This window comes from Nerophis ophidion, linkage group LG05, assembly GCF_033978795.1.
Source record: "Nerophis ophidion isolate RoL-2023_Sa linkage group LG05, RoL_Noph_v1.0, whole genome shotgun sequence".
Taxonomy (NCBI): Eukaryota; Metazoa; Chordata; class Actinopteri; order Syngnathiformes; family Syngnathidae; genus Nerophis; species Nerophis ophidion.
This window is the reverse complement of record NC_084615.1, coordinates 30,331,516-30,353,417: the sequence shown is the minus strand read 5'-3', so window position 1 is coordinate 30,353,417 and position 21,902 is coordinate 30,331,516. Positions and strand designations below refer to the sequence as shown.

The following is a 21,902-nucleotide window of genomic DNA, read 5'->3' as shown; positions in this document are numbered from 1 at the left end:
TCTAACCTTAACCATCCATCCATCCATCCATTTCCTACCGCTTATTCCCTTTTTGGGGTCGCTGGCGCCTATCTCAGCTGCGATCGGGCGGGAGGCAGGGTACACCCTGGACAAGTCGCCACCTCATCGCAGTAACCTTAACCAAATAACTCTAAATTAAGTCTTTGTTACTTAGAATATGTTCCACCTAGTGTCCAAAAAACTCTAAATTGAGTCTTTGTTACTTAGAATATGTTCCCCATACTAAAGTGTTACCAAAAACATATAACTTTGTCTTGAATTTAAACAAAAAAAACATTTTATTTTTCACTAAAGAAGGGTTCCGTGAATGCGCATATAAAACTGGTGGGGCTCGGTACCTCCAACAAGGTTTAGAACCACTGATCTAGACAAAATGTAAATATCGAATTAAGATGGAACAATGACAGGTAATAAAATGATACACAATAATAAGGTTACCTTAAAAACGTAGCATGAATAAACACTAATAGGTATGACAAGCCAGGGAAGAAAGGAGCTACCAAATAAACGCCTGGACAATAAAAACCTCTCCCCGTCTGACTTTCTATTCTTTGTGCAGCAGTGACACTGATAGTGATGCTGCACACAAAGTAGTTGCAACCAAAAAAACAAAAAAAAACACAAATGAAGGCGGCTAACAAACCCGCTAACGTTAGCTGACCCAAAAGCAATCCGGGCGGCGACTACAGAGGCTCCAGTCCTTCCCCGCTGGCACTCGTCGCTAACCCGGCTACAGCTAGCATGACAGCCGAATACTGTCTTTGATCGTGTATTTATAACCAGAACAGTGTCGATACTTGAGGACGAATAAATGTGCTGGGTTAGTGGCTCAGATATAGAAGGGATAAAACGATGGAGACACCAGCAGCTTACCTCGGCTTGAAGGCTGCTGGGCAGTCACTCAGCTCCACTGCAGGGCCCCGACAGCTGGGTCACGTGGTGGTCATGTGACGTCACTGTCGTTCTAATAATTATTCCACCTGCGAGTTCTCCTCCCGGACGCCTATTTGTCGTGGCCGCGCCATCATGTCCTCTGCGCTCCTTACCGCTTAAATCAACACAGGAAAGCGTCAGCGCATATGTAATGTGGCCTCCCAGACGGAAGGGGGAGGTCAGTTCACAACTCACTTCCGGTTTCACGTTCACGACCGACCCTGTTTTAAACATGGCCACCTGCATGGCGCTCCGGAGAGAATTCGGCTCCCTGGCAAGGATATTGAGTGGAATGTCGTATTCGGTAATGTTCGTTTTATGTCACACACCTTTTTTTTAGTATCACAGGTTGATTGCCCCTTGTGTGCGAATGTTGTCTGTCTATCTGTGTTGACCCTGTGATTAGGCGGGGACTTGTCCGGGGTGTACGCCGCCTTCCGCCCGTATGTAGCTGAGATACACTCCAGCACCCCCCAAAAGGGACAAGTGGTAGAAAATGGTTGGATGGATCATTTTCAGTAAAGTTCGTTTTATGTCACACACACACATTTTTTTTTGTTTGAATGTGAGTGTGAATGTTGTTTGTCTACCTGTGATGAGATGGCAACTTGTCCAGAGTGTAAACCGCCTTCCGCCCGAATGCAGCTAAAATAGGCTCCAGCTCCCCCCAGCAACTCCGAAAGGGATAAGCGGTAGAAAATGGATGGATGGACATTTTTTTGTATCACAGGTTGATTGGTCCTAGTGTGTGAATGTTGTCTGTCTATCTGTGTTGACCCTGCGATGAGGTGGTGACTTGTCCGGGGTGTACGCTGCCTTCCGCCTGTATGTAGCTGAGATAGGCTCCAGCGACCCCGAAAGGCGGACACCATTAAGAACCACTGCTCTAATGTGTGAATGTGAGTGTGAATGTTGTCTGTGTATCTGTGTTGGCCCTGTGATGAGGTGGCGACTTGTCCAGGGTGTACGCCGCCTTCCACCCAAATGCAGCTGAGATAGGCTCCAGCACCCCCTGTGACCCCGAACAGGACAAGCGTTAGAAAACGGTTGGATAAATCATATCCGGTAATGTTCGTTTTATGTCACACACATTTTTTTTTGTTTGAATGTGAGTGTGAATGTTGTCTGTCTATCTGTGTTGGCCCTGTGATGAGGTAGCAACTTGTCCAGGGTGTACACCACCTTCCGGTCGTATGCAGCTGAGATAGGGTCCAGCACCCTCCGCAACCCTTAAAGGGACAAGCGTTTGACAATTGATGGATGGATGGATGCAACCCCGAAATGGACAAGCAGTAGAAAATGGATGGATGGATAACAGTAGACGCAATGGTGTCCGCCACCGCCTCATTGTCATTGCTATTTACATGCGCCATGTGTTTGTTTTGTAGGGACAAGGCGTTTTGAGCTCCTGTGCAGCATCTACAAATTGCCTTGCAAAGCGGTACGTAGCTGTTTTTTTGTCTTTTAACAATCATAGGTTATCAAATCAAGACTCCAAACATCCCCGAACAAGCTTGTCAGGTTACTTGTAGACCTCCACCCCAGATCACACCTCACTCCTACCCACTTCTCCAAAGAGGGCTGGCTCAGGGTGGAGGACAGAGTACATCAACTTGCACTGAGCGTAGACTATCAAATTCGCTACACCTCCCTGATACCGAAGTACATGTTAAACTACTTCCATAACGTACCGTATTTTCCGCACTATAAGGCGCACCTAAAAACCTAAAATTTTCTCAAAAGCTGACAGTGTGCCTTATAATCTGGTGCGCCTTATATATGGACCAATATATAAGAATAATTTTGCTGAGACAACAGGTCTCACAACTACGGTAAGCAGCCGGCGATTTAATTTTCATTTTCCCCCGCGCGCGGTGCATGCTGGGATATATGACTGCGCCAGGCCGTGCCGTTTCATTTTCATTTGTGTGTCAATGTAAAGACCCCAAAATGGCTACTATTGAGAGACATGATTTTAGGAAAGCAGGAATTGTCCCTGAACTGCTAGACAACAGCAGCGACACTGACTCCATTAACAACGTCTCAAAATAGTGCAAAGCAATAACAATATATCAATAACTCAATGTTGCTCAAACGTTAATGTCACACAACACAACACACAAAATAAACATGTAATGCTCACTTTATTAAGTTATTCCTCATCCACAAATCCCTCGAATTCTTCTTCTTCAGTGTCCAAATTAAACATGCCACAAGAGGTCTCACAACTACGGTCTACCTTATTTTCCCTTGTAGAAGAAGAAGCACGCGATGCGTGCTGGGATATATGACTGCGGGAGGCGTGCAGACTCAAGGTGATCAGTCACACAGTAGAACACGGGAATAGAGCAACAGCGAGAGAATTTAACATTAACAGCAGCGACACTGACTCTTTTAATGACGACTTCGACGAGACGGATGTTTGAATACGGCATGTTGGATGCTGTATTCGCTCAACTGTTTGATTCGAACACTGAAAAAGAAGAATTTGAGGGATTCGTGGATGAGGAATAATTTAACAAAGTGAGCTTTACATGTTTATTTTGTGTGTTGTGTTGTGTGACATCGTTTGAGCAACGTTGAGTTATTGATATATTATTGCTTTGCACTATTTCGAGTGTTACTATATTGTGATTGCACTAACGTTTGATCTACCGTAACAGTATCAGACTTTTTTTTACGTGTTTATTGAATCGGGGAAAATAATAAAACAGCTGTTTATTTATTTTGGGAGTGAACAGAGTTGTCAGAATGCTGGTTTGTAATCTATTAATAAAGTTTGACTGACCTATCTGACTGTTTTGTTGAAATTCCTTTAGCGTAGCTCCATCTAAAGGATGCATAACGTAACCCCAGCCTCTACTGTAGCATCTATTCTATGCGCCTTATAATGCGGTGCGCCTTATATATGAACAAAATGTTAAGATAGGCCATTCATTGAAGGTGTGCCTTATAATCCGGTGCGCCTTATAGTGCGGAAAATACGGTAAACGACCGCCATAACCACAACACCAGGTGGAGCTCCACAAACCACGTTAAACAAGATTCCGATCTTACAAAGGTCTTAACTCATTCTCCTTCTATGCCACATCCATATGGAATGCACTCCCAACAGGTGTAAAAGAAAGTGCATCTCTATCCTCCTTCAAAAGTGCACTAAAAGAACACCTCAAGGCAACTACAAACCTCGCCTAATCCCCTCCCCCACCACTTCCCACCTCCCCAGATTGTAAATAATCAAATGTATATACTTGTTATGCTTTCTGAGCTCACTATGTTCATTACTTGCTGTACATATCCTACCAAGTCAGACCTACACTGTTTCAATGTCCTTTTCTCAGATGATAAACTTGTTGATGGCTGAAATATGCTGTCAACCTAACCCCTCCACATCCCACCCCCGGATTGTAAATAATTCAATGTATATAATATAATGATTAACTTGTGTGATATGCTGATAGTATATATTTATACCATGAATTGATTAACAAGTTGAAAAACGTATTCGGGTGTTACCATTTAGTGGTCAATTGTACGGAATATGCACTGTACTGTGTAATCTACTAATAAAAGTTTCAATCAATCAACATTGATTCTGTAGTTTTAAGACTACAATCTTGAGTTGAATTTGAGTTTATTTCAAACATGCGTGCATACAACATGATACATCACAATTTCCAGTTTCTCCATTCAACATTTTCAAAAAGGAGTAGGAAGAAGCAGAGCTTATTTAATCCTACTCCTTTTCCTTTACGTAGCAGTTGCTAATACTTTTGTTCACTTTCTGTTCTCAATTCGTTCACAATATACTCCATAAGTAATAACAATAATAAATAATAATTGGTGAAGTAAGTTGTATTTCATATGGTTAGATGATTAAGATTAACTTGAAAATAAATTGATGAATGAAATAAATTCAGAATGTTTGTCATAGTTGTTCTACTTTGTACTTTGTAAACACTTTAAATTTTGAAGAATTCCTTGAAGTGGATCATATTAATACATTGTTTGATGTCTTTGCTTAATCCATTCCATAATTGAATTCCACCTACTGATATACTGAATGTCTTAAGTGTTGTACATGCGTACAAATGTTTTAAATTACATTTTACTGTAAGATTATATTTCTCCTCTTTTTTTGAAAATAATTGTTGTATATTCTTGGATAGCAGGTTATAGTTTGCTTTGTGTACGATTTTAGCTGTTTGCAAATTCAGTATGTCGTGGAATTTCATTAAATAAAGGATTCGTATGTTCTCTACATCCAACATTATGTATTCTAACTGATCTTTTTTGTAACGCTGTTAATGAATGAAGTGTACTTTTGTAGTTATTTCCCCATATTTCTACACAATAACTCAGATATGGTAGTGAGCACTAGAGAATATGAAGTGATTTTTGGTCTAAAACATGTTTTGCTTTATTCATTACTGACGTGTTTCTTGCTATTTTATGTTGTATATTTTTTACATGAGATTTCCAGTTCAATTCATCATCAATCATTATACGTAGATATTTGGTTTCATTTACTCTTTCAGTGTTTTTCCCGTCTTTGTATTTGTGTTTGCCTTTCTCTATTACTGTTACCAAAAAGCTTTATTTTAGTTTTACTGAGATTCAAAGATAGTCTGTTTTTGTCAAACCATCTTTTTAATTTATTTACTTCTGTTATTTGTATTAGTATCTGTGTGTTCTCTCCTAAACAAAACACTGTTGTATCATCCGCAAATAATACTAACTTTAAATATTTGTAACTTTACAGAATATCATTTATATAGAGATTGAATAATTTTGGTCCTAGTATTGATCCCTGAGATACACCACAGGATATATTTAGTGTTGTAGACGTGTGTTCGCCGAGCTTCATGTATTGTTTCCTGTTCGTTGAATAATTTCTAACCCAGTTTAAGACCAACCCTCTGATGCCATACCGTTCTGTTTTTTTTTTAATTAAAATATTGTGATTTTGTCAGGGCTGGGCGAAATGGCCTTTTTTTAATATCTTGACATTTTTAGGCCATATCGCGATATACGATATATATTACGATATTTTGCCTTGGCCTTGAATGAACACTTGATGCATATAATCACAGCAGTATGATGATTCTATGTCCATCCATCCATCCATTTTCTACCGCTTATTCCCTTTGGGGTTGCGGGGGACGCTGGTGCCTATCTGAGCTACAATCAGGCGGAAGGCGGCGTACACCCTGGACAAGTCTGTGTCTACATTAAAACATTCTTCTTCATACTGCATTCATATATACTACTTTTAAACTTTAATGCTGAGAAGGAAATCACAACTAAGTCAATTGACCAAAGCTGTATTTATTAAACAGTTATTAAGCAGTGGCACAAATATTCATGTCATTTCCAAAACAGAAAGTGCAAGATTGCCAAAGACATTTTTAAGTGTCAAATAAAAATGAGCTGTATAATAGGAAATGAAATAGTATTCGTTCTTCACTATGTGGTAGGTTACTAAGGACGTTATGAAATTCTCTTCATTCTCTAGCGAGTGACTTTTCAAATGATGCTACATATTAGCAGTAATGCTACTTTTTATAGCAACGCTTTTGCCCCACACTTGACAAATTACGGTTGTCTGTTCGACATATTCCCACTTGAAGCCGAACCACCGCCAGACGATAGACCCCGTGCTGTTTTTATTGGCAATTAAGTCTTCCTTGTTACCAGATTTGCACCTTCTTTCTCTCGTACTTCCACTCGTACAGCTACGTTAGCATCACATCTAACGTTACCCAGTCTGCTACCTCTCTGCTGGGCGAGGGCATACGTATGTGACGTATGACGTGACAGTATGTGACGTGTGTAAGAATGTGCGCCTGCTTGTCTGTGAGGAGAGACATGAAAGAGTGAGAAGAGCCTGTAGTGTAATGCCCGCAGCTTAAAGCTACTGCGTGAGAACGTATACTTGAATATTACGATATAGTCATTTTCTATATTGCACAGAGACAAACCCGCGATATATCGTGCATATTGATATATCGCCCAGCCCTATGTCAAATGCTTTAGCTAGATCCATCAACAGTGCTGCCGCACATTTTTTACTATCTATTGCATTGGTAATTTATTCTGTAATTTCAAATAAAGCCATCAAAGTTGAAACATTAGCTGTTTATCCATATTGGTTCTCAGCGAGTATTCTTTTTTTGTTTGTGAAACTCTCTAACCTGTTATTGAACAGTTTTTCAAGGATTTTAGAAAATTGTGGAAGTAAAGAAACAGATCTATGATTTGTAAATTGGGGTTTGTGTCCAGTCTTATTAATTGGTGCATCATTAGGTATTTTCATTTTGTTTGGGAATTTGCCTGTTTGAAATGATAGGTTGCTAATATACGTGAATGACCCTGAGATCTCTTTTATAACCTTTTTTATTGTTTCCATATCAATTCCATTACAATCAGTTGAAGTCTTAGATTTGCATTTTCCACGATTTTAACTATTTCCTCCTGTGTCACATTATTGAGGAACATTGCGTTGGGATTTCTATCTATGGTACCATTATAGTCTTCAATTGAAACTGGGTCTGGGTGTATACCTTCGCATCACCTAATTATTGAAGCTTTCAACTTCCTTCCTTCATGTTGGCATTAATTTTGGTTTCCTTCTGAAAAGTTTTGGGGGTAATCCCTCTTAGTGACGTTTTTAATAATGCTATTGAGGATGCCCAATGTTTTTATTTTATTATTTTAGTTCCTGTCTAATAATTGACTAATATAATTTTCTACATGTTCGTAGTATGTTAGCTTGTTTTTATACTTATTTTCTGCCTTTGTAGTTCTTTGTGTTATAAATTTTCTATACAATGTATTCTTCTTATTACAAGCATTTTTTTTTATCCTTTTGTCATCCATCTTTGCAGGTTTCCACTCTCTTTGACCCGAGGACCATCCTTCCACACAGCAGCAGCAGCATTTTCATCAACACCGTCACCAGTCAGTTGTATTATTTGCATCCTCACGTTTGCAATGTCAGGGCATGTAATTATTTCAATAATCACAAGAATGTTCTTTACAGATCACGACCACAGAACAGCCAGACACACTTTTTCAGAAGGTGACCGTGTTGGTTAAAGGTCACGATTGGGCTGTCTTGGATAGCTATGAGTACTTTGCCACCCTAGCGGCAAAAGAGCTGGGCATCTCCATCAGCAACGTGTGAGTCTTTGTTGAAGGACTTTTTGGTATATTTGTGTAGAGTTTTACTCAGGGCTGTTTGGATGAACAGTTAGCTGCACATTAAAATAATTAAAAAAAAAAGTAAAGAACTTAAACCAGTTTTAATCAGGTGCCACTGCATTAAGAGGCAGAACAATTTGAAGCAGAGTTTTTTTAAACTGTGGTACGTGAACCACTCGGGCTCCTTCTAATGTTACGCAAAATTTATGCTTAATTCAGGGGTCCGCAAATTTACTTTTAAAAAATGAACCGGGAGTTTAGGATGCCACCTGATTGGCAATGCCTCACATAAGTGAGTGTTTCACAGACTCAGTATATAGGTACTACAAACCCCGTTTCCATATGAGTTGGGAAATTGTGTTAAATGTAAATATAAACGGAATACAATGATTTGCAAATAATTTTAAACCCATATTCAGTTGAATATGCTACAAAGACAACATATTTGATGTTAAAACTGATCAACTTTTTTTTTTTGCAAATAATCATTAACTTTAGAATTTGATGCCAGCAACACGTGACAAAGAAGCTGGGAAAGGTGGCAATAAATACTGATAAAGTTGAGAAATTGTCATCAAACACTTATTTGGAACATCCCACAGGTGTGCAGGCTAATTGGGAACAGGTGAGTGCCATGGTTGAGTATAAAAGCAGCTTCCATGAAATGCTAAGTTATTCACAAACAAGGATGGGGCGAGTGTCACCACTTTGTAAGCAAATTGTCGAACAGTTTTAGAACAACATTTCTCAAAAGAGCTATTGCAAGGAATTTAGGGATTTTGCCATCTACGGTCTGTAAAATCATCAAAAAGTTCAGATAATCTGGAGAAATCACTGCACGTAAGCGATGATATTACGGACTTTTGATCCCTCAGGCGGTACTGCATCAAAAACCGACATCAGTGTGTAAAGGATATCACCACATGGGCTCAGGAACACTTCATAAAACCACTGTCAGTAGCTACAGTTGGTTGCTACATCTGTAAGTGCAAGTTAAAACTCTGCTATGCAAAGCAAAACCCATTTATCAACAACACCAAGGAACACCGCTGGCTTCGCTGGTCCCGTGCTCATCTAAGATGGACTGATGCAAAGTGGAAAGGTGTTCTGTGGTCTGACGAGTCCACATTTCAAATTATATTTGGAAACTGTGGACGTGGTGTCCTCTGGAACAAAGAGGAAAATAACCATCCGGATTGTTATAGGCGCGAAGTTCAAAAGCTAGCATCTGTGATGGTATGGGGGTGTATTAGTGCCCAAGGCATGGGTAACTTACACATCTCTGAAGGCACCATTAATGCTGAATGGTCCTTACAGGTTTTGGAGCAACATATGTTGTCATCCAAGCAACATTATCATGGACGTCCCTGCTTATTTCAGCAAGACAATGCAAAGCCACGTGTTACAACACCGTGGTTTCGTAGTAAAAAGAGTGCGGGTACTTTACTGGCCCGCCTGCAGTCCAGACCTGTCTCCCATTGAAAATGTGTGGCGCATTATGAAGCGTAGATTACGACAGCTGACCTGTTGAACGACTAAAGCTCTACATAAATCAAAAATGGGAAATAATTCCACTTTCAAAGCTTCAAAAATTAGTTTCCTCAGTTCCCAAACGTTTGAGTGTTGTTAAAAGAAAAGGTGATATAACACAGTGGTGAACATGCCCTTTCCCAACTACTTCGGCACATGTTGCAGCCATGAAATTCTAAGTTATTATTTGCAAAAAAAAATAAAGTTTATGAGTTTGATCAAATATCTTATCTTTGTTGTGCATTCAACTGAATATGGCTTGAAAACGATTTGCAAATCATTGTATTCCCTTTATACTGTATGTACATCTAACACAATTTCCCAACTCATATGGAAACAGGATTTGTAATTGGACAACCAATTCAAACGCATGGTCCAATTGTTAAAAAAACCAACATAGAACATTAAAATATGGGATACAAAAACACAATTTGCCCACTGAACTATGTGAACATTATAAACATGTATAATAGACTGAGACAAACTTTAATGATCCACTGGGGAACTTTTTTATAAGGATGAAAAAGGATAATGCTCAAAAGGACACAAAAAGAGGGCGAAAACAATGAGTAAAAAGGATAGATAGATAAATAGATGGATAGTACTTTATTGATTCATTCAGGAGAGTTCCCTCAGGAAAATTAAAATGTCCGATAATGGCTTTTTTGCCGATATCCAATATTCCGATAAAGTCCAACTCGTGGCGCGGTGGGAGAGTGGCCGTGCGCAACCCGAGGGTCACTGGTTCAAATCCCACCTAGAACCAACCTCGTCACGTCCGTTGTGTCCTGAGCAAGACACTTCACCCTTGCTCCTGATGGGTGCTGGTTGGCGCCTTGCATGGCAGCTCCCTCCATCAGTGTGTGAATGTGTGTGTGAAAGGGTAAATGTGGAAGTATTGTCAAAGCGCTTTGAGTATCTTGAAGGTAGAAAAGCGCTATACAAGTACAACCCATTTGTCATTTAATTACCAGTTCCGGTATCAACCGATGCCGATATATACAGTCGTCAAATTAACACATTATGGCTAATTTTGTTATGATGCCCCGCTGGATGCAATAAACAATACAACAAGGTTTTCCAAAATATTTTAACTCAAGTTTTTGAAAGAAATTCCAACATGGCACAGCCATATTTATTATTGAAGTCACAAAGTGCAATTTTTTTTTTAACATGCCTCAAAACAGCAGCTTGGAATTTGGGACATGCTCTCCTTGAGAGAGCATGAGGAGGTTGAGGTGGGGGGGTGAGGGTAGCGGGGGGTGTATATTGTAGCATCCCGGAAGATTTAGTGCTGCAAGGGGTTCTGGGTATTTGTTCTGTTGTGTTTGTCATTCTTGTTTGGTGTGGGTTCACAGTGTGGCGCATATTTGTAACAGTGTTAAAGTTGTTTATACGGCCACCCTCAGTGTGACCTGTATGGCTGTTGACCAAGTATGCCTTGCATTCACTTGTGTGTGTGAATAGCCGCAGATATTATGTGATTGGGCCGGCACGCAAAGGCAGTGCCTTTCAGGCACGCCCCTTTTTATTGTTGTCTGGGTGGAAATTGGGAGAATGGTTGCCCCGTGAGGGGCTCTGAAATTTGGGAGTCTCCCGGGAAAATCGGGAGGGTTGGCAAGTATGACTGGGAGAGCAACTGCTATGCGGGCGGCATAGCTCGGTTGGTAGAGTGGCCGTGCCAGCAACTTGAGGGTTGCAGGTTCGGTTCCCGCTTCCGCCATCCTAGTCACTGCCGTTGTGTCCTTGGGCAAGACACTTTACCCACCTGCTCCCAGTGCCACCCACACTGGTTTAAATGTAACTTAGATATTGGGTTTCACTATGTAAAGCGCTTTGAGTCACTAGAGAAAAGCGCTATATAAATATAATTCACTTCACTGTACTTCTCCCTACGTCCGTGTACTGCTTCCGTACAGCGGCGTTTTAAAAAGTTATACATTTATCTTTTTGAAACTGATACTGATCATTTCCAATATTAAATTTTAAAGCATTTATCGGCCGATCGGACATCTCTAGTAAAAAGGAAACTAACAATTTACTATAATATGTGAAAATATAAAATAGTACCACACAATTAAAAATACACCCATTTAAACCATGTGAAAATATAAAATAGTACCACACAATCAAAAATACACCCATTTAAACCATTTAGTAGACCTGACGGGTAATATATGCAAAACTCTCCACATTTGGACATATATGATGCATTTTTGTTTGCTTGAGGGATATTGATAGAAAATGGATGGAGGGCAAGATATTTCTGATGGATTACAAAACCTTTTAGAACAGGGGTCTCAAGCTCAATTTACCTGGAGTCCACTGGATGCAGAGTCTGGGTGCGGCCGGGCCTTAAGAAAAGATTTCTGTAAAAAAAAATGTTGCATACTCCTTAGCATGTCTAGTTGTATAATGATGTTTCAAATTGTATCCCTTGTAGTGATGGAATCGGCAGTTCTTTTGACTGTACTGAATCACTAGAATCAGTTCCTTAAATTGATTTGTTCAAAAAAATTGTTCACCGAATCACTTCTGCAGCAGCAGTTGTGTGTGCAGGTCGGCAAATCATGAGTCAGTCAGTAACAGCTTCCCCAGCGGCAGATCTCGGTGTGTGTCAGTTCGCGAACGACACAAGCCCTCAGCACCCAAAGAACGACGCGCACAGTGACTGAACGAGAGCCTCAATGTGACGTCCTCCTCCGTGACAGTCAGTTCTCTGTGTCAGTAGGTTCGCGAGTCCTGATTCTGAATGAATGAATGAGTGAGTGAGTGAGTGCAGCACGAACCTGAATCACGTCCTCAGCGACAACCAGTCAGTTCTTGTAGGTTCGTGAAGTAAACCTGAGTCACTCAGCTACAGTTCTGTGGGCCAGAGGGTGACGGACGTGAATCGCCCTCTGCCCTGACAGACTCCCCTTGACGTTCGCAAACAGACATTGCAGCTGTTGTAGAGGTTCTGTTACTTTTAAAAACACTGCGTTTCCGGCCTGTCCAATAAACAAAATGTGACTAAATGTCTTGGTTGTTAAATATGTTTTATTGCACTGAAATGAAAATAAGAAATAAATAAGTGGGAAATAAAAAAAAATAGTAATAGCCTACTAAAATGCTTGCAATCAACAGTTAAATAAATAGGCCTCGTTTGGTTAGTGCAAAAACAAATATTAAATTAAGAAACCCTTAACAAAGGCCAACATGAAAACTAAATGTTCTGTAGCAAAGAAAATGTAAACTTAAATATGCAAACAAAAAGAAAATAAATACCTTCAAAATAAAACAAATAAATTAAGAGCCAGAAATGCCAACATAAAAACTAAATGTTCTGTAGCCTACGTTTAAAAATATAACAAAGAAAATATCACGAGGGCGTTGTCGTTCGCTGAGTGATTCATGTCGTTAATCCGCGGTGAACGAGTCGTTCGCTCAGTCCCTCCCCCAACCCACATGATGAGTAGCTGGCTGCGTCGAGGGTTCAGTGAGTCACAGAATGCGCCAGTCGCGGCGGAGCTCAACTGAACTGAGAAAGGAACTAATCAGTTCATGAAGTGATTCGGTTCAGTACGTTCACTCAAAAGATTCAGTTGTTCAAACGAATCGTTCGCGAACGACACCACACTAATCCCTTGTGCAACTTTCTCTGTGCAAAAAAGCCATGTCGGGGTGCCCCTGTGTTCAACAAAGAAATATTGCATTCCCCACTTTTCCTGGAATTGTCTTTGCACATCACTAACCTTTCTCTTCACTGCAGGCTTTGAAACAGACATGTTTAGGGTTGTGGAATATATTTGTAATCAGCCCACGCACGGAGAATAACGTTATGTCCGCAATGTGTGTCGTTCAGCTTTTCCTTCCTATAGCAACACAGCGGATAATAGCCGGGAAAGTACCGGGATAGCGAGCGCAAAAAAGTGACGGCTCCCGGAGTGTTATCCGGCGTCATAGAGAAATATATGTAGTGTTCATCGTGGGAGGCAATGGAAATTAAACAATAAAGAAAGCAAATAACGGTTTGAATTGGTCCAGGTTATCAGGGACTGTTATTACTGACGGACAGGTGTCGCGGTGTGACTGCAGCCAGGCACGTAAGAAAACCTTCGTCTCCATGGCAACGTCTCTGTGGCTTTCACTCATTTGCAGCTTTTCCACTAACACAGGGGTAGGCCTCCCAGAACGTTGAAAGAGCCATTTTGGACCCAAATAACGCTGTCAAGCGACATTCATATAAAACTCGCAGGCCGCGTTAACTTTTAACTTTCATATTAAGGTGGGGGGCGCAAAATAACGTCTCGCGGGCCGCGTGTCTGAGACCCCTGTTTTAGAAGGTCAGGGAAGTCAACAATGTAGGAATGGTTCACATACTCTAAATAGTCAATGTTTTATTGAATAAGCTTTATATTGTAGTGGCAGGCAAACTAAAGCCTGGTGTATGCCTTCGCATCACGTAAGCTGCAGAGGCGACACGGTCATCCCCATTCCCCTGCAGTGCGCACATATTGCCAGGCAATCTAAATCGCCTCACACATTCGGCTGCCGGGCAATCTTTTCTGACTCGCTGTGTGCGCACATATTGGCTGGCAATATATCTGCGCGCATATGTAAGGGTGGCGGGCATTCTTTTGTTTGATGGTGAGCAGCCAGATTCCAGACGTTCATGGTCCTTCACTAAATTTAAGTAATTTTAGTTACAATGTTTTTTTTACACAAGCATATTTAAAGCGTTTGCCTGCCAACACAAGAACCAACGCGTTCATCTGTTTTGGACATTATTTCAGTCCTACCATCTTTTGTTATTCCGCCGTGATTCTAATTCTACTCAATCCAGGTCATTCATTTGTTGTGCAAATACTTTTAAAGGCGCATTGTGTTATATTTCTTAATTATTCTGTTGTCAGCAAAGAGTGGATTTGAATGAGGACCTAATCAACTTAAATAGGTTTATGAATATTACAGTTGTACTTTATTAAAGAGGAAATGTGACAGTTTATTTTTTTTAATAGATCCCCATTAGATGCTAACTTTCTACACAATAGCCACTAATCTTCCTATAAAAATAATATCTCGATAATACATACTGTATGTAGAAAAGACACTCAATAACTAGGGGTGTAACGGTACACAAAAAATTTGGTTTGGTACATACCTCGGTTTAGAGGTCACGGTTCGGTTCATTTTCGGTACAGTAAGAAAACAACAAAATACAATTTTTTGGGTTATTTACCAAATTTGTAAATAATGGCTTTATCCTTTTAACATTGGGAACACTATAATAATTCTGCCCACGTTAATCCACATTAAACTGCCTCAAGTTGTTGCTTTTGATTATGTAAAATGACAAAGCTCGAAGACCTCTATGAAGAAGACAAAACATGGACCCAGATTTCCCTCGCCTGGACGCGGGTCACCGGGGCCCCCCTCTGGAGCCAGGCCCGGAGGTGGGGCACGATGGCGAGCGCCTGGTGGCCGGGCCTGTTCCCATGGGGCCCGGCCGGCCAGAGCCCGAAGAGGCAACGTGGGTCACCCCTCCAATGGGCTCACTACCCATAGCAGGGGCCATAGAGGTCGGGTGCAATGTGAGCTGGGCGGCAGACGAAGGCAGGGCACTTGGCGGTCCGATCCTCGGCTACAGAAGCTAGCTCTTGGGACGTGGAACGTCACCTCACTAGGGGGGAAAGAGCCTGAGCTAGTGTGCGAAGTGGAGAAGTTCCGGCTAGATATAGTCGGACTCACTTCGACGCACAGCAAGGGCTCTGGAACCACTTCTCTCGAGAGGGACTGGACCCTCTTCCACTCTGGCGTTGTCGACAGTGAGAGGCGAAGGGCTGGGGTGGCAATTCTGGTTGCCCCCCGGCTCAAAGCCTGCACGTTGGAGTTCAACCCAGTGGACAAAAGGGTAGCCTCCCTCCGCCTTCGGGTGGGGGCACGGGTCCTGACTGTTGTTTGTGCTTACGCACCAAACAGCAGTTCAGAGTACCCACCCTTTTTGGGTACACTCGAGGGAGTACTGGAAAGTGCTCCCCCGGGTGATTCCCTTGTCCTACTGGGGGACTTCAACGCTCATGTTGGCAACGACAGTGAAACCTGGAGAGGCGTGATTGGGAAGAATGGCTGCCCGGACCTGAACCCGAGTGGTGTTTTGTTATTGGACTTTGGTGCTCGTCACAATTTGTCCATTACAAACACCATGTTCAAACATAAGGGTGTCCATATGTGCGCTTGGCACCAGGACACCCTGGGCCGCAGTTCCATGATCGACTTTGTAGTTGTGTCATCGGATTTGCGGCCTTATGTTTTGGACACTCGGGTGAAGAGAGGGGCGGAGCTTTCTACCGATCACCACCTGGTGGTGAGTTGGCTGCGATGGTGGGGGAGGATGCCGGACAGACCTGGCAGGCCCAAACGCATTGTGAGGGTCTGCTGGGAACGTCTGGCAGAGTCTCCTGTCAGAGAAAGTTTCAATTCCCACCTCCGGAAGAACTTCGAACGTGTCACGAAGGAGTTGCTGGACATTGAGTCCGAGTGGACCATGTTCCGCACCTCTATTGTCGAGGCGGCTGATCGGAGCTGTGGCCGCAAGGTAGTTGGTGCCTTTCGGGGCGGCATTCATAAAACCCGTTGGTGGACACCAGCGGTGAGGGATGCCGTCAAGCTGAAGAAGGAGTCCTATCGGGTCCTTTTGGCTCATAGGACTCCGGAGGCAGTGGACAGGTACCGACAGGCCAAGCGGTGTGCGGCTTCAGCGGTCGCTGAGGCAAAAACTCGGACATGGGAGGAGTTCGGGGAAGCCATGGAAAACTACTTCCGGACGGCTTCGAAGCGATTCTGGACCACAGTCCGCCGCCTCAGGAAGGGGAAGCAGTGCACTATCAACACCGTGTATGGTGCTGATGGTGTTCTGCTGACCTCAACTGCGGATGTTGTGGATAGGTGGAAGGAATACTTCGAAGACCTCCTCAATCCCACCAACACGTCTTCCTATGAGGAAGCAGTGCCTGGGGAATCTGTGGTGGACTCTCCTATTTCTGGGGCTGAGGTCGCTGAGGTAGTTAAAAAGCTCCTCGGTGGCAAGGCCCCGGGGGTGGACGAGATCCGCCCGGAGTTCCTTAAGGCTCTGGATGCTGTGGGGCTGTCTTGGTTGACAAGACTCTGCAGCATCGCGTGGACATCGGGGGCGGTACCTCTGGATTGGCAGACCGGGGTGGTGGTTCCTCTCTTTAAGAAGGGGGACCGGAGGGTGTGTTCCAACTATCGTGGGATCACACTCCTCAACCTTCCCGGTAAGGTTTATTCAGGTGTACTGGAGAGGAGGCTACGCCGGATAGTCGAACCTCGGATTCAGGAGGAACAGTGTGGTTTTCGTCCTGGTCGTGGAACTGTGGACCAGCTCTATACTCTCGGCAGGGTTCTTGAGGGTGCATGGGAGTTTGCCCAACCAGTCTACATGTGCTTTGTGGACTTGGAGAAGGCATTCGACCGTGTCCCTCAGGAAGTCCTGTGGGGAGTGCTCAGAGAGTATGGGGTATCGGACTGTCTTATTGTGGCGGTCCGCTCCCTGTACGATCAGTGCCAGAGCTTGGTCCGCATTGCCGGCAGTATGTCGAACACATTTCCAGTGAGGGTTGGACTCCGTCAAGGCTGTCCTTTTTCACCGATTCTGTTCATAACTTTTATGGACAGAATTTCTAGGCGCAGTCAAGGCGTTGAGGGGTTCCGGTTTGGTGACCGCAGGATTGGGTCTCTGCTGTTTGCAGATGATGTGGTCCTGATGGCTTCATCTGACCGGGATCTTCAGCTCTCACTGGATCGGTTTGCAGCCGAGTGTGAAGTGGCCGGAATGAGAATCAGCACCTCCAAGTCCGAGTCCATGGTTCTCGCCCGGAAAAGGGTGGAGTGCCATCTCCGGTTTGGGGAGGAGACCCTGCCCCAAGTGGAGGAGTTCAAGTACCTAGGAGTCTTGTTCACGAGTGAGGGAAGAGTGGACCGTGAGATCGACAGGCGGATCGGTGCGGCGTCTTCAGTAATGCGGACGTTGTACCGATCCGTTGTGGTGAAGAAGGAGCTGAGCCGGAAGGCAAAGCTCTCAATTTACTGGTCGATCTACGTTCCCATCCTCACCTATGGTCATGAGCTTTGGGTCATGACCAAAAGGATAAGATCACGGGTACAAGCGGCCGAAATGAGTTTCCTCCGCCGGGTGGCGGGGCTCTCCCTTAGAGATAGGGTGAGAAGCTCTGCCATCCGGGAGGAGCTCAAAGTAAAGCCGCTGCTCCTCCACATCGAGGGAAAGCCAGATGAGGTGGTTCGGGCATCTGGTCAGGATGCCACCCAAACGCCTCCCTAGGGAGGTGTTTAGGGCACGTCCAACCGGTAGGAGGCCACGGGGAAGACCCAGGACACGTTGGGAAGACTATGTCTCCCGGCTGGCCTGGGAACGCCTCGGGATCCCCTGGGAAGAGCTAGACGAAGTGGCTGGGGAAAGGGAAGTCTGGGTTTCCCTGCTTAGGCTGTTACCCCCGCGACCCGACCTCGGATAAGCGGAAGAAGATGGATGGATGGATGGACAAAACTTTTCTTCTACATATAAAAAGTGCAACATTAAACAGTTTCAAGTCAACTCATCATGCTTAATTTAGTACAGCCTTTGGGAAGCCTGTAGTTGATTTTTATTATGTAAATGTTATATTTTTATCAACATGTGATAGCAGGGAGCCTACCATTCAAAACTAGGCTGCTACATTACTAATGATTAATGTAACTATTGCTGAAAAAATAGTACAATAGCAATAGGAGAGACTATTCATCCCTGAACACCATGGAGTTCAAGAGAAATAACAAACAAGACAGGGCTTTTTTGCCCCTAACACAGACACACAGGAAAATGAGCTAACATTACGCTAAAAGCTAATTAGCTTTCACCTCAAGCCAGAACTCCGAGCTGCAGTTTAAGTTTCTAGAAGGTCAACGGGCACATCTTGATGTTAGTAGTAGTTGTGACTGGGAGGTGTTTTTTATAATTTGGGGAGAGTACGCTGCCTTATGCTCACCTGCTAAAACCCATTATCTGCCCGACGCGGAAGCATTAAATACATGCGCTCTGAAAACGCACTGCTGATTGGCTGTTACATCGCTCTGAATACGCACTGCTGATTGGCTTTGTAAGTAACCAATCAGATGGTTGTGTGGGCGGGTCAATGCTGGGTGCTGAGACAGAGGCAGAAGAAGCAAAGCAGCTTAAGACTTTAGCTTACAAACTCGTTCATGACCCCCGTACTGTACCGAAACGGTTCAATACTAATACACGTACTGTTACACCCCTATCAATAACAGATATTCCTATAATATGCTATACATAATAGGTACTACAATCCATCATATATAATAGTTCATCTAGTGGAGTGTCTGTTACAAACATATTTTATTTTAAAGTGTAAGATTGTTGGCCTTGTTGTAATATGAATAATAAGAAAAAATACCAGCAGGTTTTTTTAGTGAGCGCTTATCGACATTAAACAATGACAGATTGTGGTGCATACTGTCAATACTTGTCTAAAGTGGGCACTTCAATGCCAATCATGCAGGCTTATTTTGCATAAGTTGTAGCTTTTGAATATCTTTCTTTGAAGCGCATGACCAAATCACGTCGGAGCAATAATCGAGATGAATGTAAAACTTGCTTAATTGAAAAATATGTCATAAAATAGGCACCTTTTCTATTAACAGAAACAGTCCTGCCTATTTTAGACACAATCTCATTTATATCACAATCCAACCATCCATTTTCTACCGCCTGTCCCTTTTGAGGTCGCTGGAACCTATCTCAGTTGCATTCGGGCGGTAGGCGGGGTACACCCTGGACAAGTCGCCACCTCATCGCAGGGCCAACACAGATACAGACAACTGTCACACACTAGGGCCAATTTAGTATTTGCCAATCAACCTATCCCCAGGTGCATGTCTTTGGAGGTGGGAAGAAGCCGGAGTACCCGGAGGGAACCCACGCAGTCACAGGGAGAACATGCAAAGTCCGAACAGAAAGATCCTGAGCCGGGGATTGAACTCAGGACTACTCAGGACCTTCGTATTGTGAGGCAGATGCACTAACCACTCTGCTATAAAAATGTTATTGATAATTTAAGGTTAACCCTAACTGTTCAGTTTCATGTGCCTGCTCCAAATAATTAATTTTATAAGAACAAGTGACAGACGCTCTACATTTTTAATGTATGTTTATGGCCCATAATCATATTTTGTTTATTTAGAACACACCTAATAGTGTCAAAAAAACGGGATACACAGTCCAGTTCTTTTTGCCGTAAAGTGAATTAAATATAGTGCTCTCTAGAGACTCCAAGTGCTTTACATAGTGAAAGCCGTTATCTACATCAGTGGTTCTCAACCTTTTTTCAGTGATGTACCCCCCTGTGAACATTTTTTTACTTCAAGTACCCCCAAAGCATTTTTGGTTGAAAAAAAGAGATAAAGTAGTAAAATACAGCACCATGTCATCAGTTTCTGATTTATTAAATTGTGTAAAATATTGCTCATTTGTAGTGGTCTTACTAGAACTATTTGGAAAAAAAGATATAAAAATAACTAAAAACTTGTTGAAAAATAAACAAGTGATTCAATTATAAATAAAGATTTCTACACATAGAAGTAATCAACTTAAAGTGGCTCTTTGGGGATTGTAATAGAGATCCCTCTGGATTCATGAACTTTATTCTAAACATTTCTTCACAAAAAAATAAATCTTTAACATCAATATTTATGGAACATGTCCACAAAAACATCAAGCTGTCAACACTGAATATTGCATTGTTGCATTTCTTTTCACATTTTATGAACTTACATTCATATTTTGTTGAAGTATTATTCAATAAATATATTTATAAAGGATTTTTGAATTGTTGCTATTTTTAGAATACTTCTAAAAAAATCTCACGTACCCCTTGGCATACCTTCAAGTACCCCCAGGGGTACGCGTACCCTCATTTGAGAACCACTGATTTACATCTTGAAGCTACATCTAAACTAGTGTTGGAGGCACTGGGAGCAGGTGGGTACGGTGTCTTGCCCAAGGACACAACGGCAGTGGCTCGTATGGCGAAAGGGGGAATCGAACCTGAAACCCTCAAGTTGTTGGCAGTGTCGCTCTACCAACTGAACCATGCCACCCCGGAGTGCAGTACATCACCGTAAACTGTATTTGTATTTTGCGCCAACTGTTGGAATTTGTCAGATGTACTGTAATATAGATTATTGTCAGAAATTGTCTTGCAAGAAGATTGACTCCATATCTGCTAGAGCTGTTATTGGGGTTGAGTGGCTGTTTTGTGGGTGCCACACCTGGAAAAAAAAAGTACATGCCAGTGTCACCAGTAGAGAAATAACCCTGAAACGTTTCTGGCAATGCATTTCAGCCAGTTTGGTGGTACCCTTCCGCATGTGCAAAAGGATTGATAAATTGGTAGTGACAGAACAAAAGCCAAAATAGAATACACTACACAGCAGTTCTTTCAGTGGAAAATTTGAGTGCAAAAAAAAAACCCTGACGGAGCAGTCAATCAACAACAAGTACTATACTCTCACTTTGTAAGGATTTTTTTCCTTTTAACCGAAAAACTTGCGTTTTAAACAAGCACAGTAATGTAGATACATGTGTGTGTTCCCTCTGCTGCAGCTTTGAACCCCCCAAGGACATAGAGAGGCTAACATTACTGAAGTCTGTTCACATCTACAAAAAGCACAGGGTTCAGTATGAGATGAGGACACACTACAGGTGCATTGAGGTGAGATTACAGCAGCCCACGGTATTATCATGTATGGGTAAATTCCTCAAAGTTCTTTGTTGGTAGCTGTCTCATCTAACAGGCTCCACAGCACAGGTGTATCTGGAATACATCCAAAGAAACATTCCAGAAGGCATAGCCATGCAGGTGACAAAAGTGAGTCAGTAACATTAACACTGCACATTGAGGTGTTCTTTTGTCTCATACATGTGGTTTCTTGTTAACAAGATTGCAATGGAGATAGTTCCAGACCATATCAAAGAGCCCATGTGGAACGATGAGCCCGCTGAGGAAGCCCGGCAGGAGCCCAGCCAATAGCATGCCTACTCGTCGCTTATTGTGTCAGTGTGTGTTTTTAATAATAATAAATGCAAATATTGACAGTGCAGTCCAAGTTTTTTGTATTGATATGTTGTCATGTTGTAA

General features: G+C 42.6%; 2 protein-coding genes across 4 annotated transcripts in view; one reads left to right on the top strand and one right to left on the bottom strand.

The window, feature by feature from the left end:
• The window catches only part of tulp4a (TUB like protein 4a), a 31,611-nt gene extending 30,496 nt beyond the window's left edge, over positions 1 to 1,115 (bottom strand). For 2 of the 3 annotated variants that reach the window (XM_061900506.1, XM_061900507.1), the window contains exon 1: positions 895 to 1,115. The gene's annotated coding sequence lies outside the window, so the exon portion shown is untranslated. The remainder of the gene's footprint in view (positions 1 to 894) is intronic. The other variant, XM_061900508.1, reaches the window with a different exon arrangement.
• Positions 1,049 to 21,864, top strand: mrps10 (mitochondrial ribosomal protein S10). Its single transcript, XM_061900509.1, has 7 exons — positions 1,049 to 1,258; positions 2,343 to 2,395; positions 7,842 to 7,914; positions 7,997 to 8,136; positions 21,368 to 21,476; positions 21,543 to 21,632; positions 21,705 to 21,864. The coding sequence occupies exons 1-7, from the start codon at positions 1,106 to 1,108 to the stop codon at positions 21,792 to 21,794; spliced, it is 708 nt and encodes a 235-aa protein (XP_061756493.1). The 5' UTR covers positions 1,049 to 1,105; the 3' UTR covers positions 21,795 to 21,864.
• Positions 21,865 to 21,902: the final 38 nt, after the last annotated feature.

Excerpts from the sequence above, each read along its gene's own strand:
- mrps10 (XM_061900509.1), top strand. The coding sequence starts at position 1,106 with ATGTGGCCTCCCAGACGGAAGGGGGAGGTCAGTTCACAACTCACTTCC. Across the intron at positions 7,915-7,996 it reads TTTCATCAACACCGTCACCA|ATCACGACCACAGAACAGCC; the intron begins GTCAGTTGTATT and ends TGTTCTTTACAG. Across the intron at positions 21,477-21,542 it reads CACACTACAGGTGCATTGAG|CTGTCTCATCTAACAGGCTC; the intron begins GTGAGATTACAG and ends CTTTGTTGGTAG.